This window comes from Melanotaenia boesemani, chromosome 9, assembly GCF_017639745.1.
Source record: "Melanotaenia boesemani isolate fMelBoe1 chromosome 9, fMelBoe1.pri, whole genome shotgun sequence".
NCBI lineage: Eukaryota > Metazoa > Chordata > Actinopteri > Atheriniformes > Melanotaeniidae > Melanotaenia > Melanotaenia boesemani.
In genome coordinates this window covers 24,487,564-24,513,859 of record NC_055690.1, presented here as the reverse complement: position 1 = coordinate 24,513,859, position 26,296 = coordinate 24,487,564, and the positions used below count along the sequence as shown (strand labels likewise).

At 38.0% G+C, this 26,296-nt stretch overlaps 2 protein-coding genes across 2 annotated transcripts; one reads left to right on the top strand and one right to left on the bottom strand.

The window, feature by feature from the left end:
• Positions 1-806: 806 nt before the first annotated feature.
• Positions 807-13,330, top strand: nlrc3l (NLR family, CARD domain containing 3-like). Its single transcript, XM_041995286.1, has 12 exons — positions 807-1,081; positions 1,701-1,871; positions 2,813-2,905; positions 3,205-3,376; positions 3,500-3,641; positions 3,879-3,971; positions 7,123-7,475; positions 9,350-9,565; positions 10,230-10,405; positions 10,500-10,773; positions 10,981-11,196; positions 11,733-13,330. The coding sequence occupies exons 1-12, from the start codon at positions 1,056-1,058 to the stop codon at positions 12,117-12,119; spliced, it is 2,319 nt and encodes a 772-aa protein (XP_041851220.1). The 5' UTR covers positions 807-1,055; the 3' UTR covers positions 12,120-13,330.
• Positions 13,331-15,320: 1,990 nt separating this feature from the next.
• Positions 15,321-25,424, bottom strand: naalad2 (N-acetylated alpha-linked acidic dipeptidase 2). Its single transcript, XM_041995389.1, has 20 exons — positions 25,215-25,424; positions 24,553-24,664; positions 23,302-23,488; positions 21,628-21,729; positions 21,409-21,534; positions 21,227-21,307; positions 21,029-21,134; positions 20,859-20,952; positions 20,582-20,677; positions 19,944-20,029; positions 19,652-19,771; positions 19,490-19,572; positions 19,358-19,421; positions 19,146-19,213; positions 18,956-19,047; positions 18,639-18,729; positions 18,135-18,399; positions 17,917-17,998; positions 17,704-17,796; positions 15,321-15,920 (listed from the first exon to the last, which is right to left on the bottom strand). The coding sequence occupies exons 1-20, from the start codon at positions 25,294-25,296 to the stop codon at positions 15,731-15,733; spliced, it is 2,220 nt and encodes a 739-aa protein (XP_041851323.1). The 5' UTR covers positions 25,297-25,424; the 3' UTR covers positions 15,321-15,730.
• Positions 25,425-26,296: the final 872 nt, after the last annotated feature.

Sequence of the window (26,296 nt, the reverse complement as noted above, 5' to 3'; positions counted from 1 at the left end):
CAGAGCCAGGGACTTTAAGCTTGAATTTTTAAACATGATCATGTTTTAATACTGTTTTTATATAATGTTCTTTCTTTTTCCTTTCTCTTTTGTATTAAATTTAAAATTATGCTTCTTGTTTTCTGTTGTTTGTATTTCTCTGTAAACCACTTTGAATGACCCTGTCGTTTGATTTGTGCCATACAAATAAACTTGCCTTGTCTAAAGAAACTGAACATGTTGATCAAGAAAGCTGGTTCTGTGCTGGGGATAACCCTGGAGCTATTAGAGCTGATTGTCCAGAAAAGCATGCTGCATAAGCTACTGAAAGTAATGAATGGTTATTTACATTCTTCACGACACAATGAAGAAACAAAGTATGTTTAGTGTGAGGCTTGCCCAAATTCAATGGAAGACAGAAACGTACATGCATTCCTGCCAGCATCCATCAATCTATGTTTCTACATTTTTTCCTATCATATCAGGTCAAAATATCTACCTTGAAAAACAAGTCAAACACCTGTGTCATGGATTTAAACAACAAACAAACAAACAAACAAACAAACAAACTAACTAACTAACTAACTAACTAACTAACTAACTAACTAACTAACTAACAAAAAAAACCCAAATTGATAAGGTCGTAATAAATTGTTAAGAAGTTAAACTAGATTTTTAAAATGCTTGGCTAGAATTGTTTTCAAGCAGTTGGATTGTGTATGTGATTTTGTTTTTCCTGAGGCGATACCCTTTAACGTTACCAAATGGACTATGAATATTGTACTATTATTTTGAAAATATTCCGGATGTTAGCTAATAGGAAACTAAGTCGGAAGTGAAAGAGTACGTCGTTGGAAAGAAGTAGCGTCTCGTGTAATATTCTTAAAGTTTATGGTTTATTTTATTTTATTTATATTGCATACTTCACTACGTTCGTCATGTTATCCTAGCTTTGTTTCAGTGTTAGCAAGAGAGCCGCATGTATCTAACTGTAGTGACGTAAACCAGGTGGTTTCGGGTATATTTGGTAAGGTTTAGTAGCTTTTCGTCGATTGAAATTCGTTTCAGAAAGAAGCATGGACTCGGACACTGAAGTAGAAAAGTGGGTGTTTCTATTTTGCCATTGACAGTTACATGTGCATTTGAATTTTATTGACACTTCATGGTCGCATGATTTATTTTTTTAATTCTTTTATTGCTCCAGTTCTTCCAGGTGACAAAAGTAAAATAGAGGCCGAGTGAATTTAATAGTTGTTTCAGTTGTTGCTTACCAATCATTGAAATAGTTTGCTATTGTCAGTAGACTACTAACTACATTTAACCAGCCATAACATAAAACTACTTAAAGGCAAGTAACCCTGTTTATTTTGTTACAATGCAATGTCCTGCCAGGAGTACCTGCACCTTTGAGTAGGTTTGGAAGTTACTTTGACACTTAATCTACCAGAACATTGAGGATTTGGCCTGTTTCCCACATATACAGAGACGCCCAACAATACACAAGACCCAAAAGAGCTATTGTTAATGTCTGGATACCAGAAATAGCATTACCTATGATACCTTAGAATACCTTAAGTGTTCTTTGTCCACATCTTGACTGGTCAGACCTCTTTATTTATTTATTTATTTATTTTTTTATGTGAAACAAAGTTAGGGAGTTGGTGTACTTAAAAAGCAGTGTCTCTTGCGTTCATATTAACAGTCTCTCTTCATCCACTCAGTATTTTTACCAAAATGAATGGCGACGATGATGACGAGAAGCAGAGGAGACCACCTTCTAGTTATGGTTCAATGAAAAGCGAAAGTGATGACATGGAAGACATAAAGGAGGAGCAGGCAGATGAAGTGGTGGTTGCAGTGCTACCTGATCCACCTGTTACTACAGAGATGGGGTATGTTGTCTTTTTGGTACTAAAGCATTGTCCGATCTTGCCTGCTCATTTGGTTTGGTGTGAAAGCTTCACTGACTGAATTATCCTTTGAGATGTATGCAAGCTAGTTTAACCAAATCACTTGGTAAATGGTCCATATTTATATAGCACTCTACTGTACCTGGGATGATACCCAAAGCGTTTTACATCATACATCACATTCACCCATTCACACACACATTCACACACTGATGGCGGAAGCTGCCATGCAAAGGTGCTCAACCATGATCTCCATCAGGAGCAAGTAGGGGTTTAACAATATATATTAGGTTTGCTATAATTCTTACTGTTATACTTTTCCAGTGAACAACTGTCGACTTTTCAAAATGTCTGAGTCACAGAGTTGACTACTTTTTCTTAATCTGGATTTTTAAATGTAAAACAATTTACAGAAAATTCAGAATTTGGCTTTGCTTACATGTTCACATATATACCGTGGAGAGGCAGCACAATGTTTTCAATATTTTTTCACACATTCCACAATGTGTTGGTGTCCAACATACATTGGTCGATAATTCGTATCCCCTCCTGTACACGTATACTTGGACAAGGACAGTTGTTTGTTTAAATTCCCAAGCTGAGCTATATCTGAAACTCACCCAACTGTGCATGAAACTGTGGAGAATAATCGGGATCGGCACTGAAGTGTCACATTTGACTTGACGTTACAGTAACTTAATAAGGAACCATCTTTTTAATGCCATTATTTTTCTTATTTATTTTAATACAAAAACTGTCTTAAGAGGCTGTTTGTTGAGATCCTGAAAAGTTTGTTTTCACCATTTACCTAAATGTTACTTTTGCTGCTTTGAAATACATAGAATGCTTTATAAATAAAGATTTATTGATTGATAAGAGCCTGAAGGCCTATATGCTGTACTATTATTATTTATGTGTTGCAGAATGCAGATGAATCGCTCAATGTCTCCAGAGACCCTCTACACCATAGGCACAGAGCAGACCAAACCCCCCGGAGCCATGGTCCTTGAAACCAGGTAAAGGACATGCACTTACATTTAAGAGGTCTGACAGGTAACGTGAAGCCAAGCCTTCGCTTGCACATCTGAATATTTTAAGTGCAACATTTGTAAAATCGGATTATTTCTTGATTCAGATGCAAGTGCTCAATTTCTGCAGAATTGGTCATTTATATTAGTCTGTTTAATTTTAACTTGATATACTGCATTGTGATTGTTTGTGTGATAACATTTATCCATGTATTACAAACACATATTTGTTTTTAAAGTTTTAAATTAAAAATAAGTGTTGAAAATAATTTCTTGTTCTCTCCCAGTTCTTTGGATTTTGAGAATTTGATAGAGGAGGATGAGGAAGATGAGGATGAAATTTTGTATACTTGTTCTCCTGAACCACCTGAGCTTCTTGACCTAGAAGATTCAACGAGTGATGAGAGCAGCCAGCCAGGCAAAATGCACCCAGAACAGGACCTGGCCCACATATTCAAAGTTAGTTCATCACATTTATGTATATAAGAATTTGTGTATATATGAAATCGTATACAGGCTGCAAACAGGATCTGTGTAAGACTGTATGTTAACATATTTTGATATTTTTTTTTCTGTTTAAAGAGTATGCAGAAAAGTCTGTCAGGCCTCACCAGCATGGAGCTGTTAAAATTTCAGATCAAGTTTCATGATTGGCAGCGTAAAGTTACCATGAGGGTGGATGGAGACGTTCTTGACTTTGTGGACATGCTTATTGAGCAGTATGGTAAGAAAACAAGTGGAGCTTAAAGGCTAGTTATTAGTGGGGAGGGCAGCCCTAAAGTGATTGAAATGTTGAATTTATCAAATTTTTGACTTGAGAAAATTACTCTACAGCTGCAATAGTAATTGTTTAATTTACAGGTGTATTATTTCAAAGGCAAGGAGTGATACCTATAGTGCACAGGCCCTAATATTCCCAGAGTACTTACTATTGATTTTGCATTACACTTCTGTTCTTCAGGCCTGGAACATGCTTTGAGGTTGACAATTGAAACTCTTCAAAATATTGGCAAGAGGGAAGAGGCAGAAGAACTGAAACAGCAATGTCACAGAGGTAAGTAGACAAGTGGCTGGTTCTCTCTCAAAACTAGCCTGTGACTGGTTAAAAAATACGTGAAGTGAATACATGGCAAAATCTTTACTCAAATGATGCAGAAATTTTTTTTTATTATCACGTTTTGGGTGGTAAAATATAACAAGGGAAAGCAATACAAGCGGAAGTGCTGATTATAAGTTTAATATGGTTTACATGGCTCCCCATGTTTTAATAGCTAGTATATATTAGTGTGATGCATGAAACACTGATTAAAAAAAAAGCCCAAAATAATAATAAAGTAGGAAACACCATTCCACCTCTTTGTATTTAAGCTCCAGGAGGGGGGTGCATCATATGGCAGAGCAGATTTAAGGCTCGCCGAGATTTGCATCCCCTGATTTTTTTATGCCATTTTGTAAGTTACATGTCAGAAACTCACACGATGAGTCAAAATAGACTAGTTATATTGTAGGGAAACACCATTTCAACCCGACCTGTTTTGATTTCAGCACAAGAAGGGGGGGGTACGTTATATGACAAAAACTTTTTGTCATATAAAGAACGTTTTATTCAGCGAGGTAGCTCTACATATTCCTAAAATACAGCTCTCTGCTAGATGCGAAATGCCTTAGATGTTACTACAATGACACAAATAGTATCGCTTGCTTAGTTGTGTGAGATTTGCATGCCCATTCACATGATGGGCATGCAAATCTCGACAGAAGTGCTGTTCTTGGCACAACAGTGGTCTGACTTGCAATGGGAACGCTCACCTGAATTGGCTGGACTATCCTAAAATTTCCAGACCTTACCAGCCTGAACCGAACACTGAACCAAACTTGTATGAATATGTGTCCTGAATTTACTGTATAAACAAAAAGTTCATTAAGTGGAGACATACTAATTTCTCTGTAAATGTTTGGATTGTAGGTCTGGATTAGGCCTAAAATAACTACAAATAGATTTTTTTTTTTTTTTTATGGAAGATTTTTGCTGCTATAAATGCCTCTCTGTCAGTTTCAATGAAAGTTAACCTACAGCTGATATGTTGGTGTAAATCATCCAGGTGTTAATAATCCTAAAAGATTGGAAAAAAGAGAAAAGCGACTCTGTTTCTTGGTTCTTGTGGAAATTTCACCTCTCCTCTGAAAGACTTCTAAAGATCTAACCATTAGTAAGGGTATTTCTGTTTTATAAGTTGTTGAAGGGCCAGTCATATTTGGAGAGTTTTCTAGGCCAGAATATGTAAACTGGGCTAATATTGAATCAGGTCAAAAAATGGTGGAGGAAAAAACAAACAAACAAACCCAGAACAAACAAAGAATATAAAGAACAGATGCAAAAAATATTGTCAGGCATGTATGAGAAACTTTTAATCCTCTAAAAAAATGCCATTACTGTATTTTTCAATCCCAGCGACACCATCAGACAGAAACTGCAGTGTTTCCCAGAGACCAGGTAGCAATTTGTGGTGCCGGTGAGGGAATCGAGTGTCGCGGTGGAGTCTGTCATCGGGCTGTATGCAAAGTGTACAGCGGGCGGCTTTCAAACACAAACTTAAAATAGGTAACAGAGGGCTGTTAATCTGCATGTCAAATAAATGTAAAACAACAGGCTATCTAATTAAAACATGCTACCCTTTTGCATCAACGTAGTTTTGTCGTAGTTTTGTCCTCCTCAACACGAGCTGAATGATAAACAAGAGACATGGTACCTGCAGCAGAAAAGCCGACATTATGCCACGAATGTGACCCCCCTGTATGTGCATGCAGCCTTTTTTAGCCTATCTCAACTATAACTGCTTTTCAGTGTAATCGCATTGTTTGAGTATTGTTCAGTATTAATAATGTTTAGATCATAAGGGTAACATTAATTTTTGTGAGTTACAAAAATTTTTGGGCAGGTGTGTTTGAGCGCAATATATCATACTAACCTTTGCTAAACTCCCGATGCCGTCGACCCCGACTGCCTTCTCTGTGCCAAATATCCCTCTGCTGTGGGTTTGTCTTTTGACAAGCTTTGTGCATTGCAGTTGAGTGGAGGAGCAGGCGAATCAGCTGTCTGTATGTGTGCGTGGGTTGATCCACATTGAGCGGTTGCGAGTCACATTAAAGAATTTTCTTAGAAAAATAAAAGAACTGGGTTAAAACCTAAAACAAATAAAAACTGTCTTCTCCTCATGTTATTATGTGACAGTGAAACTGAAGAAGGGTTGTTGAAAGGCTGTATGATAAGGCCTCCAATACACTCTGTCTTATAGTCTTTATTATAAAAATATTACTTATTTCTTATTTTATTTGCGGGTATTGTCACTGTTGCTCTGTCAAGTGAAGTTGTATGTGCATGTGGGTAGGGGTGTGACGTTTCAGACGGCTGTGGTAACCATGGAAACAGGGCTGTTGACAACACTTCATTTAAAAAAAAGAAAAAAAAAAGGACAAAGTTCACATTTCTCGTTCAGCATCCATGGGTTTTTGCTTTATTGTGGACAGCGGTGAGAGAATCAGAATGGCTTTGTAACAGGAGCAGGACAAGCCCAAATAAGTAACTACACACAAGAAAACAAACCCAAAAAACACACACCACGCAACTGAAGATATTTGCAAGCAACTTCACAAAAAACATTGTTTCCTAACAAAGCATGTTTCCTGACTGCCTCAATGAAGATTACAAAAGCTGTGACAGTTAAAATAAACGCACCCTGTCAGATTTTTTTAAATTTCAGGTCTGGATACACATGGGACAGGTTCTGGGTCCGGATCCGGACCGTGGTCTGCTTGTTAGTGACCTCTGATCTCAAGGATAAAGGATTTTTTGAGGATAAAAATGTTGATACTGTGAACAGATAACACAGATGGTTCAGAGAAGAGTTAAAATAGAAAAACGTCTTTGAAGAGATTTTAGGTTTCGGGTATCAATTTATAACCCAGATCACAACCATTCACAAGTTGGATCTTATGTTTGACACCATTTTTAGTCAGACAAGTAATAATGACCAAGACAATCCTTATTAACTAGTGAGAACTAAACAACCCTTTCTGATGACATATTATCTGGATTTCATACCATTTCAAGGGAAATTATTTTACATTTAGCCAACAAACCGAAAAACGTTAACCATAATCTGCCTTACTGTTTCTATTTGTTCCTTGTTTTTCTGTACCTCCAGCTTTGTCTCGTTTTGAGATGAACACGTGTTTAATCGCAAAACACAGAATCATTCATGAGGGAGTGCCTCAACCTGGAAAACAAGCTTTTCTCAACAACATCTACGTGGAGCCGGAGCTTTCCCGCTGTGGTTACGGAGGAATTGACCCCTCCCATGAGTTGCTACAGCACCCTCCAACTCCCGTTCAACTCCCAAGTCCTGACACGTTTATTGGTGTGAATGACCTCTTCAGACTAAAGAAACAAGATGGTACACCTGTGAGGACAGTAGTGACCACTGGGCTTGCAGGAGTTGGCAAGTCTGTCTGTGCAGCGAAATACGGACTGGACTGGGCGGAGGGCCGTGCCAACAGGGTGAGATTAGACAAAAACCCATTTTATGTAAAAACAAACAACAACAAAAAAAAACCCTCTCACGCAAACAAAGTCAGACTAGCTGTAGAATTTAGTGGATACCTGGTGGGGCTTCATACTGAAGAGAGTGGTAACTGACCAAGCTTACCTTTGGTAACTGTCTTACCAAAAGTAACCTGAGTGTAATATTCATCCAGAAAGCAGTATTAATATATTTGTGCTAGCACTCCAAATCGTTAGCTTCTTGATGAATTCCCCTCTTTTGTCATAATAGTTTTGGTAACTTGGGAATTTAGTCAAGCATACATTCACACAATCTTACCTCAAAAATCTTTTCTCTACCCAGTGAAGGTTAAAACTGTACTGTTTAACATAACCTGTGTTATTTCAGAAAAACCCTTATTCAGTTTTTAAAGCACGGGCCTTCAGCACGTGGTTAAAAGATGTCTTGCTTTGTCTTTTTTGAGCTGAGGCATGTTTTTCCTGGATTCATATCGATATTGGGAGTTAATGTTGTGGAATATTGTTGAATATAGAGTGACGGTTGTATTTTTTATGTGTTTAAACAAGGACTTTAGTGTGTAGTGGGACGTTTGGGTTTATTTACAAGGTCTGAATTCCACTTTTGCATTTTGTGCTGGTTATTGGTAGAACGAGCAAGAAAACCGAACTGCCTCCTAAGTGTAATGCAGCCTTTTTAAATACATTCGTGCTTGTTGCATTTTTTTATTACAAATATTTTATTTTATCAGAAATAAAATCCATTGAGATTAAAAATCCCTTTTGTAAAATGACCTTGCCAAGTGTAAATGTCTGCTGTACAGTAAGATAAACAGCCTACTATTTATCACAGGCCCTGTTTACCTCTGGATCTTACATGCACATGTGATAGGATCACAGCTGAACATAATATTTTCTCAAGAATATTTTTATTGAGATTTCCCAAGCTCAACATTTTTAAGCACATATATGAATCCACCCAAGATGCACGGGCGATGCATTAAAATGTGAACTAAGCCGCTTCCGCCTTGTATCCTGCCGTTTCTTTTTTCCCTGCTTCTTTCAGTCATGTCCTCTTTGTTTCTTTGCTGAATCAGCCATGGTGCGCGTTCAGTGTGTTCATGTCCTGGTGTATAACCTGTTTGCTTGAGCTGGCATGCTTGGGGTTGAAACAAAAAAGTTTTGAAGCGTGGGTTCTCAGACTCTAGATGCCGCAAGGCAATGACAGCTCCAGGAATGTGCATGCTGAATGTCAATGTGCCATTGAAATTTAAAGCGTTTTAAGGTCAGAAACACGGAACAAAATAGGATTCATATGAATATTTGTCAGCTTTACTTCTATTGCTAGCATTTTCTATTGTGTGTGGGCCTCCCTGGGATTTCCTGTAACAGAAAACACTTGATTATTTTTTTCCAATACCTGACGACGATTAACTGAAAATTGGGATGTCTAAGATATTTACAATACAGGGTTTTTTTTGTGTGGAGTTTGCATGTTCTCCCCGTGTATGTGTGGGTTCTCTCCAGCTTCCTCCCACCATCCAAAGACATGAATGTTAGGTTAATTGGTCACTCTAAATTCTCCCTCTCTAGGAGTGAGTGTGAGCGTGAGTGGTCTTTTGTCTCTCTGTGTTGGCCCTGCGATGGAGTGGCGACCTGTCCAGGGTGTCCTTTCCTCTCACCTGCTAAAATGCTGGGTTAGGCTCCAGCTTCCCCGCAACCCTTTTGGATGAAGCAGTATAGATAATGAATGGATGTTTACAATACCATAAATGACATAAATGGCTCTCCTTAATAGGTAATTCTGAAAAGTGAGTTAGTGGTTTGAGGAAATTGTATTGATTGATGCTGTTTTCTTTTCATATTTTCTTCAGGATCAGCAGTTTGTTCTAAGTCTACCATTTCGGAGTTTTTGGTATCTGAGAGATAAAAATGAGAATGGTGATCAACCTGCGAATGTATCCTTCTTAGATGTGCTTAGCCATCATCTGTCAAACATGAAAGGCACAAAGTACCTGGATAAAGAGAGTCACAATTTTCTGTTCATAATGGATTGCTTTGATTGCTACAACGCTCCTCTGGACTGGGAGGTAATTCATCCACATGAACACATTTCCCACCTATTCATTCATAATTGAAACAGTTAAATAATTAGATCCTAAATAATAAAATTAAATTAATAGAAATAGCTAAATATATTTCAGTACACTAATCTGTGTTTATACTGTTCACTACAACAATGATTTGAACTTACTGTTAACAAGGAGGTAATTATGGATGCCAAATTAAAGGGACCATATCCCATAATAAATTGATAGTTTATCATAACAAAAAACGTATAATGTGATAAATGTTATCATTAAAACTTGAAACACAAAGTAGCCTTTCTAGATGTTGCGTGTGTGTGTCTATACTTTCATACTCCTGTGTGGTTTAAGGATGCAGTATCAACATTATGACAGTGTTATCCAAGGTGTAACAGCAGAATCTTTCCATGTCTCGGCCTAGTTTGAAGTACAACTTAATCAACTGTAATGTTATATTGCGATAGAGTCCTTTTTTTATTTTTTTTTATTTTCATAAATCCAGGTGACAGTTCTACGCTTCCATCCAATAGAAATAAAGCAAATATAAAATCTGATTTAAACAAATATCCACTGGCCAGGCAAGATATTGGTTACTTATTAAAATCAGATGGCAAATAGAAACTTTAATATTTCACTGTTATTGTACTTTTTTTTTTTCTTTCTTCAGAATGCTCCAGTGATAAGTAGTGTTCATACCAAAGCACATGTTGATGACCTGGTTGTAAATATCATCCGAGGGACTTTGCTTCCTGGTGCCCGCCTCTGGATCCTGGGGAGACGAGCTGCTGTCACACAGATACCATCTAAATTCATTGATGAGTTTACTGAGCTACAGGGTTTTAGGTGTGTGTTGATCAGATTTGTCTTATTATGTCTCTGTGTTTATTTTTGTGATCGTGCAGCTCTATAATTTTTCTCCCTTTTTTTTTCCCTCCAGTGACTCAATGAAAGATGAATACCTGACCAAACAGTTCAATGAAGCAGAGCTAGCAACACAAATTGTGAGACAATCCAAGCGTGTGTCAACACTCCACATTTTTGGTCGCCATCCCTTTTTCTTGTGGATAATGGCGGTAACGTTCAAGCGCTGCTTCGGTTATTTGGACTATGGGCAGGACCCTCCCAGAATAACACCGTTTTACATTCACATGATGACCGTTCAGATAAATCGCAGGCTACAGTTCTACCACGGCAGGCCTGAAAACCAACTGGTAATGATCATTAGCTTATGTTTTTTTTTATTACTAGGGATAATTTTGCCATTAGAGTTTCTAAATCAAAATTAAGGCCTACAATCATATCTTGGTGGAGGCCTGTGCTCTCTGAGTGCTTCTAGTTCTGGCCTGTTTTACTGAATGTTATTTGAATGATTAGCTTACGTTCAGTGTCAGAATTTCTGATGTCCTGTTTACACTTAGAGATGGTCTGATCAAGAGAGAAACCTGGTGAAAAGGCTGGGGAAGTTGGCCTTCAAGATGCTGGAGAAAAAAACCAGTGTCTTCTATGAAGAGGATGTGAAGGACTACGACCTGGAGTTGAGAGAGGTGGTGGTGAACTCAGGCATGGTCACAGAGCTCACCACTACAGCCCCAGATGGTGGAAGATCATTCTCTTTTTTTCACTTCACCTTCCAGGTAAAACTCTGCATTTATAGTATGTACAAGCAGTATAAATCTTTCTGAACTCATGTTATGATCACTATTAATTTAATGATTCAAACTCACAACAATTAATGTACATCTGCATGTGTCTGGGGGCTAGGGTTTATGTAGCTTGAGGTCAGCGTAGGTAGTTTTTTAAAAAATTTGTTTAATTAAATAGGAATTTATGTCGTACAGTATTTCTAACATGATTCTACTTAAAACCCTATGTTCATGCTATACATTTTCCATTCATTTTACTCTAAAGTTTAATATCCACAACTTAGTGAATAGTGCATGTGCTATGGAATCCATTAGCATTTTGACACATTTGGTATCCATGCAGAAATATCAGAGGTAATTTATATCAGGCTTACTGGAGTCGGGCTTTAAAGTGTTTTACTGGTTTGAGAGCACTAATGCTCTGAAAAAGAGCAGAAACTAAATCATCTAACAGAAACTAAGCTTCCTACCCAACATGGCAGCTCAGAAGAATAACTGAACCTTCATATTTGTTTTCTCTCATTTAGGAGTTCTTGGCTGCACTGTACGTCTTCCTGAAGTTTCACACAGAATCTAAGAACATTCTGGACTCCAGCTTGCTGTCAATGCCCAAATTCTTAACAGGCAAATATCTGACCAAGTCTGCAGCAGGTCTTATCCAGTATGCCTTTGCTCAAGCCCTAAACTCGCCACAAGGCCACTATGATCTGTTCCTGCGCTTTTTGTGTGGTTTTCTGAATCCACATTGCCACCACACTCTGCTCGCTATCTACTTCTATCCACACAACTTTCCGAAGGTGGCTGGACTGGGTGATGTGCAGGAGCTGCTGGAGCAAGCAATTAAAACTGCTCCTGAGGACAGAGTGGGAAACCTGAGGGAGTGCCTTAGAGAGATGATTCAGTCAGATGAGTGAGTTAGGGTTTTGATGACGTGTTGATAATTGCCATTTAACATGGTGTAATGGATTAAAGGACACTGTGATAAGTTATCGCTGAAGTTTCTGTCCCATCACAGAATTGGAGATTATTCCAGAAATGGATTTTCTTTTAGCTTGTACAGAAATGAATTCTCAATTTTATTATTTTTTTTTTCTTCATTTAGTTGTGATTGTTCATTTCAGCTGTGGCCTTTTAGAAACTATACAGGGCATACAAAAATAACTACACCTCTGTCCAATAACACTGTCTAATAAGAGATTCACACTTGTATCAACTTATAGTTGAAACAGTTTTAGTTAGAAGTGTAAAATATTTGATCTTATGTGTATTTAGAAGCAAACACTAAACATATTAGGTGTGAATGAAGCAAAATGCATACTCCTGGAATAAAAACAGTAAAAACCTTATAAGGCATTCATATGCTTATGAAGGCTAATGAAATTCACAAGGTTATAAGATATGTAATTAATCTAATTGACAATAATCCCAAAACAACTATTATCCATAATCTCTCAACTGTGTTTAAAGAGGAATCCAGAGAGGCAAAAACCTAAACGGCAAAAAGCAGCTGATAAGATCCATCTGTGGATAAACAACAGATCAGATTGAACAGACACAGAACACGTTGTAAATACAAGATTAATGCTATTGAGTTGACACTTGAGTTGGCCCTGCAATAGACTGGCAGCCTGTCCAGGGTGTCCAGGGTGTACCCTGCCTCTCGCCTGCTAAAGGTGGGGATAGGCTCCAGCTTCCACAAAGACCCTGAATTGGATTTAGTGGTATGGAAAATGAATGAATGGCTTTTGAGTTAATGCACTTTTTTCTGTTTTGTTTTTTTTTTTAACCATACAAGTTTACATGGTTTACTTGTGTACTTAAAATGAATGCTATTTTAATTTTATTAAAAAAAACAAGGCCAAAAAGAAGAAAGCGTTGATTATCATTTCCAATATTATTTGTCAACAGGGCTTATTATACATTATCTAGCCTTTTATTATTGTGTGCATGACCATGATTACTTGCTGAGATTATAAACTGGATCACTTTGTTTTCTGTGTGAGTTCATCTGTATTAGGTGGGTATTGTTTTACCAGATTTAATGTTTGTGTGTGTGTGTGTGTTTTTTTCTGCCCTGTTAGCATCTGAGAAAGACATATTGTTTAAATAAAGGGATATTTTTGGCTCCGGTGTCCTGTGTCCTCGGCTACTTTTGACCAGTTAGACTATGCTTTTTAAGGGGGGTAATAAAAATATAAACATATTCCAGTGGATTCCCAAAATAATTCACAATAACGGACAGATTTATTTGTGAGGGTATTTTTTTAAAGAAAAATTGGAAGAATTTAAGGTGAAAACCAGCCATCAGTCAGGAGGATCTGTTGCATGTAATTCCAGACCATATCCAGCAAGTTTATCTTATTTAACAAAGTTTCTTAGCCTCATCCCACACAGGCTGGTTGGTGATGTGAACAAAGGAAGAATTCACTTCTCAGCAGTTAACCAAAAGTGGTCGTCACTGTACCAACATTGTTCGTGTGAAAAGATGGAACGTTGTCTTCTGACTTTTGTTATTTGTGTCACCAAGTAGAGATGTCCTTTGCTATAGATGGCTTTAAGAACTTGTATGATTCATGTATATTCTGCATACAACAAGTTAACGGTGGTGTGGATCCTCTGTATTGTCCTGTGTAACTGTAAATGAGTATATAAGTACCAGTGTGAAGGTTTTAGACAAAGTTTGTAGAGGATTACACTGAAACCTTTTGGAGCCTCTTACGTTATTCAGACTCCTAAAACTACTGGAGGAAGTACACTGGCAGAGGATTGTAATCTGTCACACAGGTTTCTTTAAATATTTGATCAAGAACCGGCTGTTACTTCTGTCATTGACACGTTTCTTTCATTCTATCTAGGGCCTTTTTAAGTGGTTGTAGTTTGTACTGCTAGATGTGTCCTTAAATATTCAGCCTTTATTCTCAGTGCAAATGCACTAGATGTGTTGTTCATACAGAACGTTTTGTGCCTCTGTGAGAATGAACACCACTACAGTAAGATACAGACCTAAACAATTGATAAGGTTGAGCTTTTAGAAAGCCTGTATGATGTAAACAGACATTTTTGGAGTCTCTTGTCTTCAACACATGTACTCAGGACCAACAGTGTTGGGGAAGCATCTCCCAGGAGTTCCTGTTTTCTTTGAAAGGTGTTTTGATAACTGCAGCATTGTGTTAATTCATTATGTCTTCCACATTAAATTGACAATAACTTATGGAAAACCTGTGTTGGATGCAATCTGGAATGTGTGTGATGTTTACGGCATGAAGTATTGAATCAGACTTCAGCTCTTTTCTCTTACAGCAGGATGCTCTGGAGGAAAACTTAGACAGGATTTAGCAAGTTTAGACGGAAGTAGAAAATGGGTGGTGATATTATTGCTACCGTATGGACACATTTGAGAAGCACCAGACGGGCAATCAAGTAACTCGGCTTGTTTGAACTCAGCTTTATGGAGGTCATGATCACAACTGTAGGTATGCAGTCATGACACTTTGTTACTCTGGCATACAAACTCATGGTAGGTCCATGAGTGATTTTGGCACCCTCCTGTGGAAATATCAGAAAACACCAAAGTTTTTTTTCCTGTGAGCTTAAATCTGTCTTTTTCTTTGACTCTGTATACTGATAGTTTTCAAATCCTCCGCTAATATTAATGAAAACAACTAAATTAAACTAACCAGCTCTGAGAGATTTGCATGAATAAATAAAAAAAATCTTTTCTTCATCCTGTCAGGTTGCGGACATAAAGAGCAGTGTGGTCACCCTGGTGGCTACAAAGCTGGAGGTCTCGCTTAAAAAGGTTGTACTGATTACAGGGGCTCGCCTGGACCTGCCCTCACCTTTCTACCAAGTCAACAACAGGAGGAAACCAAAGCAGCTTCCCTCAGTCAGTCTTGTAATTTACATCTGGTGTCACCACAGCTAATCATACCCTTTGTCACTTGTTTCATCTTCTGTTTACTCCCTGTTCTCTATTCTTGGTGAACAACATTGTATGATTGTGCTGCAGTCAGTAGTACAAGTATCCGTTTTGGGAGCTGAATCTTTGTGACTTAACTCACCTAAAGCATCCTAACACTAAATGTTTGTGTGTTCATTGCAAAAAAATAAACTCATCATTATGTACAGCTTTATTATGACTGGTCACCACAATGGAAATGAAAAATAAGTTATCAGCAAATATCATTGATCTAAATCAAACCCAGTGCCATTTCTTTCACATTTAACTCATTTTTCTGACCACTCCATGACTACAGGATGGGGTTTTGTCTGCCTGTGCATATGGATGGATTGATTTTATAGGCAAAGACAAAACTCCAACAAAATAAACTGCTACATAAAATATTTCCTTAAGCTGTGATGCTGATATTCACAGTCTTTACTAAGGTCTGGAAAAAGGACCAGACAAGATACAGAGACAGTTCTGTATGTGTGTTGATGGTAGTACATCCCATTTCATCACATTTTCCTACCATTAAAAAAACCCAAAATAAAACCTTTAGTTCACAATGTTTGAGGCTGTGCTTCATGCAGGTGGTGTCAGGGTGACGCCAGCGGCGTGAACGGTGAATGCAGCAATGCTGATTTGCCGCTTGACTTCTTCCCAGGCCCTCTCTGGGTCAGCTGAGTTCTCAATGCCAAATAACGCATCGTAGATCCCAGGAAAAGATTCCCCTGCATATTTGTTATGACTGCTGGGAGCGAAAACCACATGTCTGGAACAAAGGAGAGATGAGGGAAAGAGCAGTGTTGTGTTAAGGAATGTAGATATTTGAAACAACCTTTCTGCGTGGTAATTGAAAACACATTCAGAGTGGACAGGGCTCCTCAGGGGGTCAGTTAATCTTAGCATGCAGTTACGATTTTGCAGTGGTAGAGGATGTATTTTTATTCTTTAGTAAAGTATCTGTATTTTTTTGCAGGCCAATTGTCAAAGTATGATCAGTAAACTGCACATTAAGCATTGAAAAACAAAGGTTGTCAAAGTTTATTATGGTGGAGGTAGTTTTGAACTGTTTTATATCCTGCTGCAGCTAATAATAATTTTAATGTATTCTGTGGGTGCAGCGTGGCTGACTCACTAGCTTTGGACCTCAGGCTTCTTTACACTCAACACACGCATGTCGGAAAGCAAAGTCTTGAAGTCAAGTTCTTCGTTTTCTTGGCTGATTCCCCTTTTTTTTTTTTTTTTTTTTCTTCAGTATAGCAGCCAATCAACATCCACTAATAAAAAGATCATTTCAACTGCAACACAGAACTATAGAATAATTAGGATTAAGTCCTAATCATAAAAAAATGGCTTCAACATATTCATTTCAAGATAATTTTGTCCACTAATTGTTCGCTAAGCTTGTTAAAATCCTTGCAATAGCAGGGCAAATTAACTTTGTGTAAACTGCTCAAAACAGATCATATTTACCATTACAAGAAGAAAGTGTTATGAGAAGAAAAATAAACAAAAACATAATATGACATCCCAACACTGCAGTTATGAGATTACTCAAAAGGACTAAAAAAAGTGGGTTTAATTTTTAGTAGTATAAAGGAGAAAAGTTGCCTTCAAGACTGTGAAAGATGTGAACACTGAAACATCTGGGAAACTTTAAATTGCTGCTTAAATATATCTGTTTAAAACAACCAATGAAGTTTAAAAACAGGAATATAGACTATGAAACAGGTTTAAAGTACAAGTGTAAACTTGATGAAGGACAAAGAGAGGACAGGTTGTAGTTTTTCATAATTAAGATCAAAGAAAAGCATTTCCTGTAATATAACACATCCAGTTAGACATGTTTAGGCGGAATCTGATGCTCCTCATCCAGTTGCCTTAAAACTTTCACCTTCCTTAAAACACCAAAAGACAAAAGATGACTTCTCATTTAACTTTCATCGACAGACCAGATGTGGCTTCTGAAGAGTTCTGGAGTTTGATTATAGTCTTTTAATTGTGCATTTTTATATTAAATGTTTTTATATCAAATGTGATGAAGAAAATGTGCTTCATGGGAGGGTTAACATGCTGAACACACTGATGTCAAGAGACCACGCTTTTTAAATATGTGTTTTCCTCTAACAACTTCAAGTGTTTCACTGGTGACTCGATGTCTTTATCTTCACTTCTCACATGATGCACAAACTCATCTGGTAATAAGCAGATCTACTGATGAAACAGAGCCCATCTCTACTAAGATTAAAAGCAGGTGGGAGACATACTGTCATAGAGGTAACTGCAAAGTGAGCAGCCTTTAAAGCCCAATGAGACGATGTACCGAAGTTCAATCCAGACAACATTAATACAATATTGTGCTAAGCTAATAAACAGGATAAAAAATAACCAATATAAAACCAGAGATGCATGGTTTCATTTGACAGATCATGACAAATTGTCTTGCACCCACATTTCTGTCTAATGGTCACAGTGTCTCAATGGTTGTTGAGATTTTTGTTGAAGTGTGTAAAAGAAATAGGAAAAAAAGTGTGTGTTTATGTGACACAAACCTGTAGAAAGGTCTGCCAGGTAAGCCAAGCGGGTCAATAAAGGCTCTTTCAAGGTACATGAGCTGATCATTCATGATCCGCACCTGCAAAGGACTGAAGCAGCCAAGTTTAGACCAAGTGTGCTGACTGATCTAAAAAATACTAAACTTTTACCCAAAGATATTTCTCAATTGGTTTAGCCATATGATACATGTAAGTTAAACAGACTCTTACTCTTCTCTGTTTAGAGTCTGCAGGCGTTGGTGGAAATCCCTGGCTGCAACAGTAAAGTTCTGAACTGCAGAAAACAGGGAATCTAGAAAAAAAAGGAAAACAAAAAAAATGACTTGTAGATAAATGATACACTCTAGAGGTGCATGTGCAAAAATAAATGTAACCTGCACCAGTTTGCTTCAAACAATGCTGATCAGTGGTAGTGCACATAAACTTACCAAATGACACCTTGTACACCTCCATTTGTTTCTGATTCTTCTGTGCCAGCTGTGCAATGCTCTGTGCATACTTCATCAGTGAGTCTGCATACTCATTAACATCGAGAGGGAGCACCTGGGAATCAGCCAGTTGGAAGATGAGCCCACCTCTCACCTGAGCCACTGTCTGAAGCCTCCTAAAGGAGGGATCATAAAACTTCTCCACGATTTCGAAGGTTTCATACACACTATGATAAACAGGATAGCTGCTGTATTGCTCTGTTTTCTGCAAGGACAAACAAACACACAAAACATTTCACTGAGTCCTCAGATTTTCAAATAAACCTCCACCACAAAGAAGTTTTCCTTATCTTCAACTGGTACTTCAGCTCAAGCTCTTAATTAGTTTATTTAAATCCAGAATTATTTCAACACATTACTAACAGATTTAGTGTTTAAGCTGGCAAAGATGAGTTTAAATAGTTAACACTTATGCAGGATAAAATTAAAAAGTTGACCTCTTACCTTGTTTTTTGTGTATCTTGCTCTGCCTGCAGCAATTCCCAGACGGATGAAATAAGCCTCAAAATCACTGCCTGAACCAAGTTTGCTGATCCTACAGCGCACGGAGTGGATGACACACTAATTTAGTAACTTTTCTGGTTTATTTATGGGTTGTTTAGAGGGCATGACTAAGCTTGAATGTTGGTGAGATTCCTATCAATCCTCAGCTGTGGTTGCCTTATGACTCATTTCAGCAGCATGATGTTTGGTTCTCTACTAGGTGATTTGGTGATTAATGCTTATTTTTGTTGTTAGTTTATAACTATAAGGCTTTTTACCTGGGTGCATCACGATCATTGGTCCAGTTGTCCCTCTTATGCCAACTCTCATACAGAGAAACTCCCTCCTCTCCTTCTTCTGGGCTGACTATCTGAACAAAAACAAAAGGAATACAGCATAATAGAGAAACTGAAAGATACTAACTTATTACCTTTGAGTTTCAGCTATGTTGTGTTTAAATCAGCTCACCTGCTTGGTGAGGTCGTACACCAAAGTGTGAAGTGATGGAGTGCAGTCAACTCTCAGTGTGTACATGCCTGATATATAAGTATAAGTAAGATAGACACACATGCCAAATTAAAACCTAATCTGAACAAAAAGAAGTTTAGATTCATCTTCTATTTTTTTGTTATTATTTTTTTTTTTTTATAAAAGACAGAGCCACAAACACTGATGCTCACCCTCTATGGCCGAGTCTGCATTGATGTAAGCCACTGCTCTCTCTTGCAGCAACCTAGCGTTGTCCTGTTGACAAGGATGACACATAGTTAATGTGCGCGCTGAGTGTGTGTGCGTCTATGCATATATGGTACCTCAGCCCATTCTGTAGATCCCAGCAGTCCAAACTCTTCTGCATCCCAGCTAGCAAAAAGTATAGTCCTCCTTGGCCTCCAGCCTGCGCACATACACACACATATGTGCAAAATAAGTAACTATGCACTGATGCCATAGTTTGCTTCCTAGCATGATCATACCTTTTCTAAGCAGCTTGCCAGCACTCCGGACAGTTTCGTGGACCACTGCAGCTCCAGACATAGGATCAATTCCTCCAAATACCCAGGCATCACGATGCCCTCCCAGAATCACATATCTGTCTACACAACAACATGAGTTGAAGTAGCAGTAAGACAGAGAAAAACTGAGAATTTTTTTTCTAATTTTAGGCACTCAAAGAAGTCTTTGTGTTTCTCCTGTGAGAAGCTGGTCATAATCCCAGTCTCCACACAGGACAACAGTTATGGTTGTATGTGTGTTGGTTGTGTGTACCTGGCTCCAGAGCTCCTCTGATCCTTCCAATGACATTGTAAATCCTGGTTATCTGGTTGTTAGTGAAGATGTTCATACGCACTTTCCTACAGAGGTGAAAATGAGTCATTTAATGATGATAGATCAACAGAATTATGTTTACTGGGAAATGAGTGGTATGATATTTGCTGTCATAGTACATGGAGAAAATACAAATAAGAAAAAAGGAAGCTGTGTGAGGAATAGAGAGGCAGCACTCCCAAACTGCATGAATTCAACTCTCACAAAACTCCATTTGGAGTTTTATTTTCTCTCAGAAACATAAAGGAAAACATTACTGCTGTTGGAAATGGTGCCTAACATGCCATATTTGTGCAGTGCTATGTGTGTGAATGTGTGTCACAAATAACCGGCACAAGAGGCCCCATTGTGCTTCTGTTGGCTACTTTCCAGAGCAGGGTCATACAATCTGAAGAGCAACAGACAGGGGGAAGACACTAAAATAGAGAGTGAAAACAGGACTAAAGTGGCACCAGAGAGGGAAGAGATATATTTTGAAGCAGGATGAAGGATGACAGAATCACATTATAGCAGGGTGAAGAGGACATAAGTGGCTGCTTCAACACTGCACATGATGACAGCTTTAGAATAGCACTTACTGGCTCTTGAAGTCATCTGTAAAACCTGGGCCAATCCTGTAGGAGACATTCAGAGCTCCTTTCCAGTTGTTGGGGGGAATATCTCCTCCCATATTCCTGTTGATTAATTTAAAAATACTGTAAATACTATGAATTACCTGCCTATTTAATTTAGAGAATACAATGAAAAATGTACTTTCTTGTCCTAATTTGGATTGAAAGTTTTTTGTTTTATTTTGTTTTTAAAAAGCAATCACTCTCTGCATGAACCAGAGCCACATTATCATTATCATTGTACTTCAGCAGGTGAATTGCATCATGGAAGCCAATTGGGTGCACAGGGATGCTGGGGAGCCCCACTCCATCCTCCAGGTCAAATCTATAGGTGTATTCTGTAAGAGAAGAGCCATGTCTGTATCAGATAAACTCCCTGCATTTAAACAAGCTCTAGGAAATCTATTAACACACCTTTAGCAGGGTACCCTGGTGTGAGTGGGTCTCCAGCTCCATTCAAGTTAAGAACGTTTCCTCTCTGCACTCCTCCACCAGGCAGGTTCCAGCCATCAGGGTAAGGCTGTAAACAAAAAAAATCATTCAGCTAGAAAAGTATTAAAAATCTTGAATCCTGTATATGTTTTAATGTCAGTTTTCATTTTAAACTCCTACCTGGACTCCAGCAGCCCAGTAATCTGCTGGATCTGAGAACATGATGATCCCTTTTGCTCCGGCCAACATGGCATTCTTCACCTGAGGGACAGACAGACACAGTGTGAAAGAGCTGCTGTTTAAAATGTCCTGAGACACCAGTGTGATATAAACTTTTGGAGTCCAGATCTGATCTTATCCACCTTATTGCCCCTGAATATCTTCCCATATCTGATGATAACAATCTTTCCAGTCACATTGATTCCCATCTCCCTCTCTAACTGGAAGAAATCTTCTGTACGGCCATAGTTCACATACACCAAATCCCCCTGAAATGAGATGCATGAATGGAAGTAATATTAGCTTTCTTAGCTGCTAGTGTTACTATAATTGTGTGTGTGTGCGTGTGTGTTTGGGTGTACCTCAGGCTGTCCTTTAGCAGAGTAAGCGCTGTATGGAGGTACAATGTTGGAAACATCTTCATAACCCTGTGGAACTGGCTCAGCCAGTGAAGTGGCAAAAACCTGGGAGAGCAAAACACAACATGAGATCTTGCTAAATAAGATTAGATTAACAAGATAACCTTTCCTCTTGTTGGTAAAAGATCACAAGTTTGTCAGCTCTTTAATGGTATTTGTGCTTTATTTGACTATGACCGCTTTGTGATGTGAATGCGTCTGCTCCACTTAATTTATCTCATGACTACTTGCATTATAATGTGGGTTTTCGCATGCACAGATTAAACTCTAACCATGTAGTCCCAAAGATTTCCGACAGTTGACAGAAAACATACTGAGAAGGTATTTTCAGAAACTCTTTGGGCTTTGGACTGTTGTTGTGTAGCTGATAGAGGGATGGGCATGTCTACAAATTCACTAAATTTTATAAATGAAGCGATCATTGGGTTATTTTAGGACATGTCCAGCAGATTAATCCATTATAAAAAATTTGCTGCAGCTGTCATGCTTTGGGGGATTATGATCTGTTCTGTATTGAATTCTCTTCCCTTGGATTCTGGTTCATTTCCCACCCTCTGCCAATTTTCTGAATAACTTATTGTGTCCATTTTGTAAGCCAGACCTTGAGTTTATTGTCACTTTGTGTTTCTGGGCTTGATTTTTGTCATTTTGCCTTAAAACATAAAAAAATATTTTGTTCTCCAAACCTGTCTCCTGCTTTGGGTCTTTGACTGAAGATGCAAGCATCCTTATTCAACACAGTTCAAAATCCCAACTAAAAACATAATTAATATTTCATGTTAAAGCATGAGTCATGCTGATCTAATAAGATTATATATTACACGGTCAGCACTTGACAGTTGTTGATGCTACAAGAACAAACCCCTGATTATACAGACGAATTTCAAATTAATATTATATTTGCTTAGAAATTTCTTTGTTCATCTTATACAGCAAAAGAAATTCTGTGAATGATTTGCAGATACATGTGATTCTGGTTTGCTGGCAGCTGTTAAACAGACGTCAGGGTCAAATCTGATGATAAGGTGTGAATATGCTGTTTAACTGAATAACTATTAACTGAGACAAAGCTAGCTTAAAAATAAATCCTGATTATGTTTCCTTTCCTAAATGCATGTCAGCATGCAGCGATGCTATATTTTCTTAATGGTTGTCTCTGTCTTGTGTCTTTCTTATCTTGTCTCGTCAGACACAAACAAAGATTTATCTCACAATGAGATCATAAAAGGACTTTAGACTTGAGCATATGCTTGTAGGAGGGTGGTGGAGAGAAGGTATGTAACTGTATGATCTCCATATGGCTGCTGCAACTTTGTCAACACCACAAATGCACTGAGGTGGTCAGGAGTTTGGGCTGAATTACTGTCATTGTTCAAGTGTGTGAGAAAATCAGCATCTTTTAATGCTGTAGTCACAAATGGAGCAAGTGTAGCGAATTGAGTATTTTCTCTGAACCCTTAAAATGGTAAATCATGTTAGTGTCACAAATTGCTTGAAACTAAAAATACTTTCCAATCAAACTTTGTAAAATATGAACACAAGACATGCTATTGGGATTTCAAACACAGCTGCCAAAAACAAGATGTGCTCAGCTCATCTCATGTCCGTTCTTTGTACCTCTTTTCCAAGCTGATCAACCATCGAGATGTAGTTTGGTTGGGACTTGTTGGGATAGGACAACAGGACATCGTAGGGCACCATCTCCACTGAGTCTAATCCAAACTCCTGCCACTCTCTCATGATCTGCTCTGCGTATTTTAGGTTCTGCTCTGTACCAGCCAGGTGGGGGAGGCGAGTAAATTTCCTGTAAAGAGGACATCGACATTTACTTTGACACTAATGTAGTCTTATGGACACATTTGGTATTCTTCACAGTGTTATTCACTTAGCTATTCTTGATATTTAATTTTACTTTAACACAGTGTAAGAAAAATCATATGTATTATCATTAAGTTTACTACATTATGTTGTGATTTCATGTGTCATTCATTATTATACTTTGGACTAAATCATTATGTTTTAAAAATCTACCAATCATTATATTTTAAGTATCAAGATTTAGAAATATATACTCAGCAACATTTTGCATGTGTGTGCTGGTTTATGCCTGGAAACAGAAAGTCAAGGCCATAGACGAGATGGAAGGATCTGATTTTACCAGAAGGAGAACAGACACTAACCTGCCCATGCCTGCTTTTTTCATGTCTTATCTTTATTGAAAAATGCTGTAACCTGAGACTTGTGTAATTCTGAAGTGTTTGATGTTCGGGGGAATGACTTTGTGAACTTCTCTTTATAATGTCTTGTGATGTGTGAAATAATTCAGTGTGTGTATCATACATGTATGGTGTGCATACTCCATGCAAGTAAAATGATATAAATTGAGTAAGGCTCTGTGTCTATCTTGTGTTGAAGGTTTAGCGTTGCAGTGCTTGTTGCTGGGAAGAAATATCCTAACACACAGCTTGATCCACATTTTCCATCCTTCTCTAGTATCATGTGCTTTGTAGATATGTGTGTATTTACTCTTCACTGAGACACACAATGCTGTAATAGATGCTAACATGACTCAAATATTTCAAGTTAGAGCAATTTTAGGGATTTTTCTACTTTAACTAGCATCCTGTCTAGAATAGAAGTACAAATAAAAACACTGGCCTGTTGGAAGTACACAAAAAATATAATCATCAAATTGTTTTAATTGGAGCACAACAACAGCTGCCTCAATTTATGAATGCAAGGGACCTTCCACCAGATGTGAAGTAGATTTTAATCCCTAAAGTCAAATCTATTGGCTACACAGAATACCCAAGATTACAGGCTGAACTGTAAAGTCCAGGCTCAGTTTGTTGGATGCAAAGTTTTTACCTGAGATGCTCTCTGATCTTGTCTGGCTGCATTTCATTCAGAAACTCCTTCATATATTTGCTGGAATCTTTGCGGTTTTCAGTGTTTGTATGTGTGGGCTTTGCAAACCAGCCTGCAACACACACGCACACAGACGCACACAAGCAAAAAGTAAAAACAAACTGACGGTTTATTGACAACATCATCTGTTCTCTTTACAGTTATTGCTGGATATAAATGACTTAATTGTGTATATCTATATTTAAAAAATGACTATGTCCTAAAAACATTTTTTCTTATTACCGATGTTACACAACAGGGGGGATCCTGGAGAATAAGACTAAGCTTTACTCAACAAAACATGCTGCTGCCCAGCTAAAGTGGCCCTTAACAGAAGCTTGGTGCTTTGTATTTTATAAGATAGTTGTGGTTTTGAACAGTTAGTGTTGACCTGCTGTGAGCACAAAGATGTGAAAAGTGTCAAAGTGATGACAATTTACAGCTCACACTGTGGCTAAACAGCACTCTAGTTCATACAACTAATTTCTTTTATCTGCTTGTATTATGTATGTATTCAAACATTTTCAGAGATTTCTTTCTATGTAATCAAATAGTATTTGTTATATTAGCTTTTTCAGAGCATGCAGTCAGTACCAAATCTCTGAAATGTTTCTGTTCCTTACCGATAATGAAGCCTATGAAGAAAAACGCTGTCACAATCACAATCCACCAGATCCAGCGAATCAACCTGCTCTCCTTCCTCATTTTAAAACTCTTTGTCCCAGAGCCGTCCACTAACTGAGATGGCTAGCTCTGCAGCCCAACTGTGCAGAGACAAAGATAGGGTGTAATTTGTTTAAGTAGTGCACAGAAGGGGAATGGCAGAGTGAGACAGAGTGAGACAGAGTGAGACAGAGAAACAGGAAGGGGGAGGTAGATGGCAGTCTGGCCAAAAGAGGGAGTGAGGGAAAAGTTGGGAGAAGGTACTCGTCATTAGTACTAGGTTTTTTGTCAGTGCATTACCTGCACCTTGGCCCTTCTTGTGATGACTCAGTGTTACTCAACATGAATGCAGAGAGCCACTAAAGCTTTAAGTCATGAGCAAGTCTAGATAAATGGAGTGTTAAGAGTCTTTGAAATGACTCTTTGATACAGACAAAAATAAAGAGAAGGGTTTAGAAATGACAGAAAAAACAAGAACGTTTGCATCTACAGACCACGAGTCACTAAATTATTTGATGAGGATGAAAATAGTCCAAAGCACATGATGTGGTCCTCACATTAGCAAAATGCTGAAAACACAGGAAAACTTGCACCAATATGTTCAACAGCACTCCACAATCCCCCCTCACCTCCCACCCCCCCACCCCCTTAATGCAACAATGTCTTTAAGAAGAATAACTTGCTCTGGTTTCTTAAAATCTAGCAAATACTAGCAAAAAATAATGCACAGAAATGAAATGACAAGACATTCAAACAACTCTGCTCTGTAAAAGTAACACATTATACATTTTATAGAAGCCCATATCTGCAAAGAAAAGATACAGAGAATTCTGATAGATAGTAGTGCAATAGTCAAAGTCCATGCACTTCTGATTTTCTTGGTTTTCATCATACACACATTTTATGCTGTGTATGTCTTTCTGGGTACTTCAGTAAGCATGAGTTTATCTATATGTGGGCCAGCAAGCAAAGCTCTACATCAACTAATAAATAAAAATTTTCAGATTATAAATCTTACACACAGATTATTTACTTTATTGGT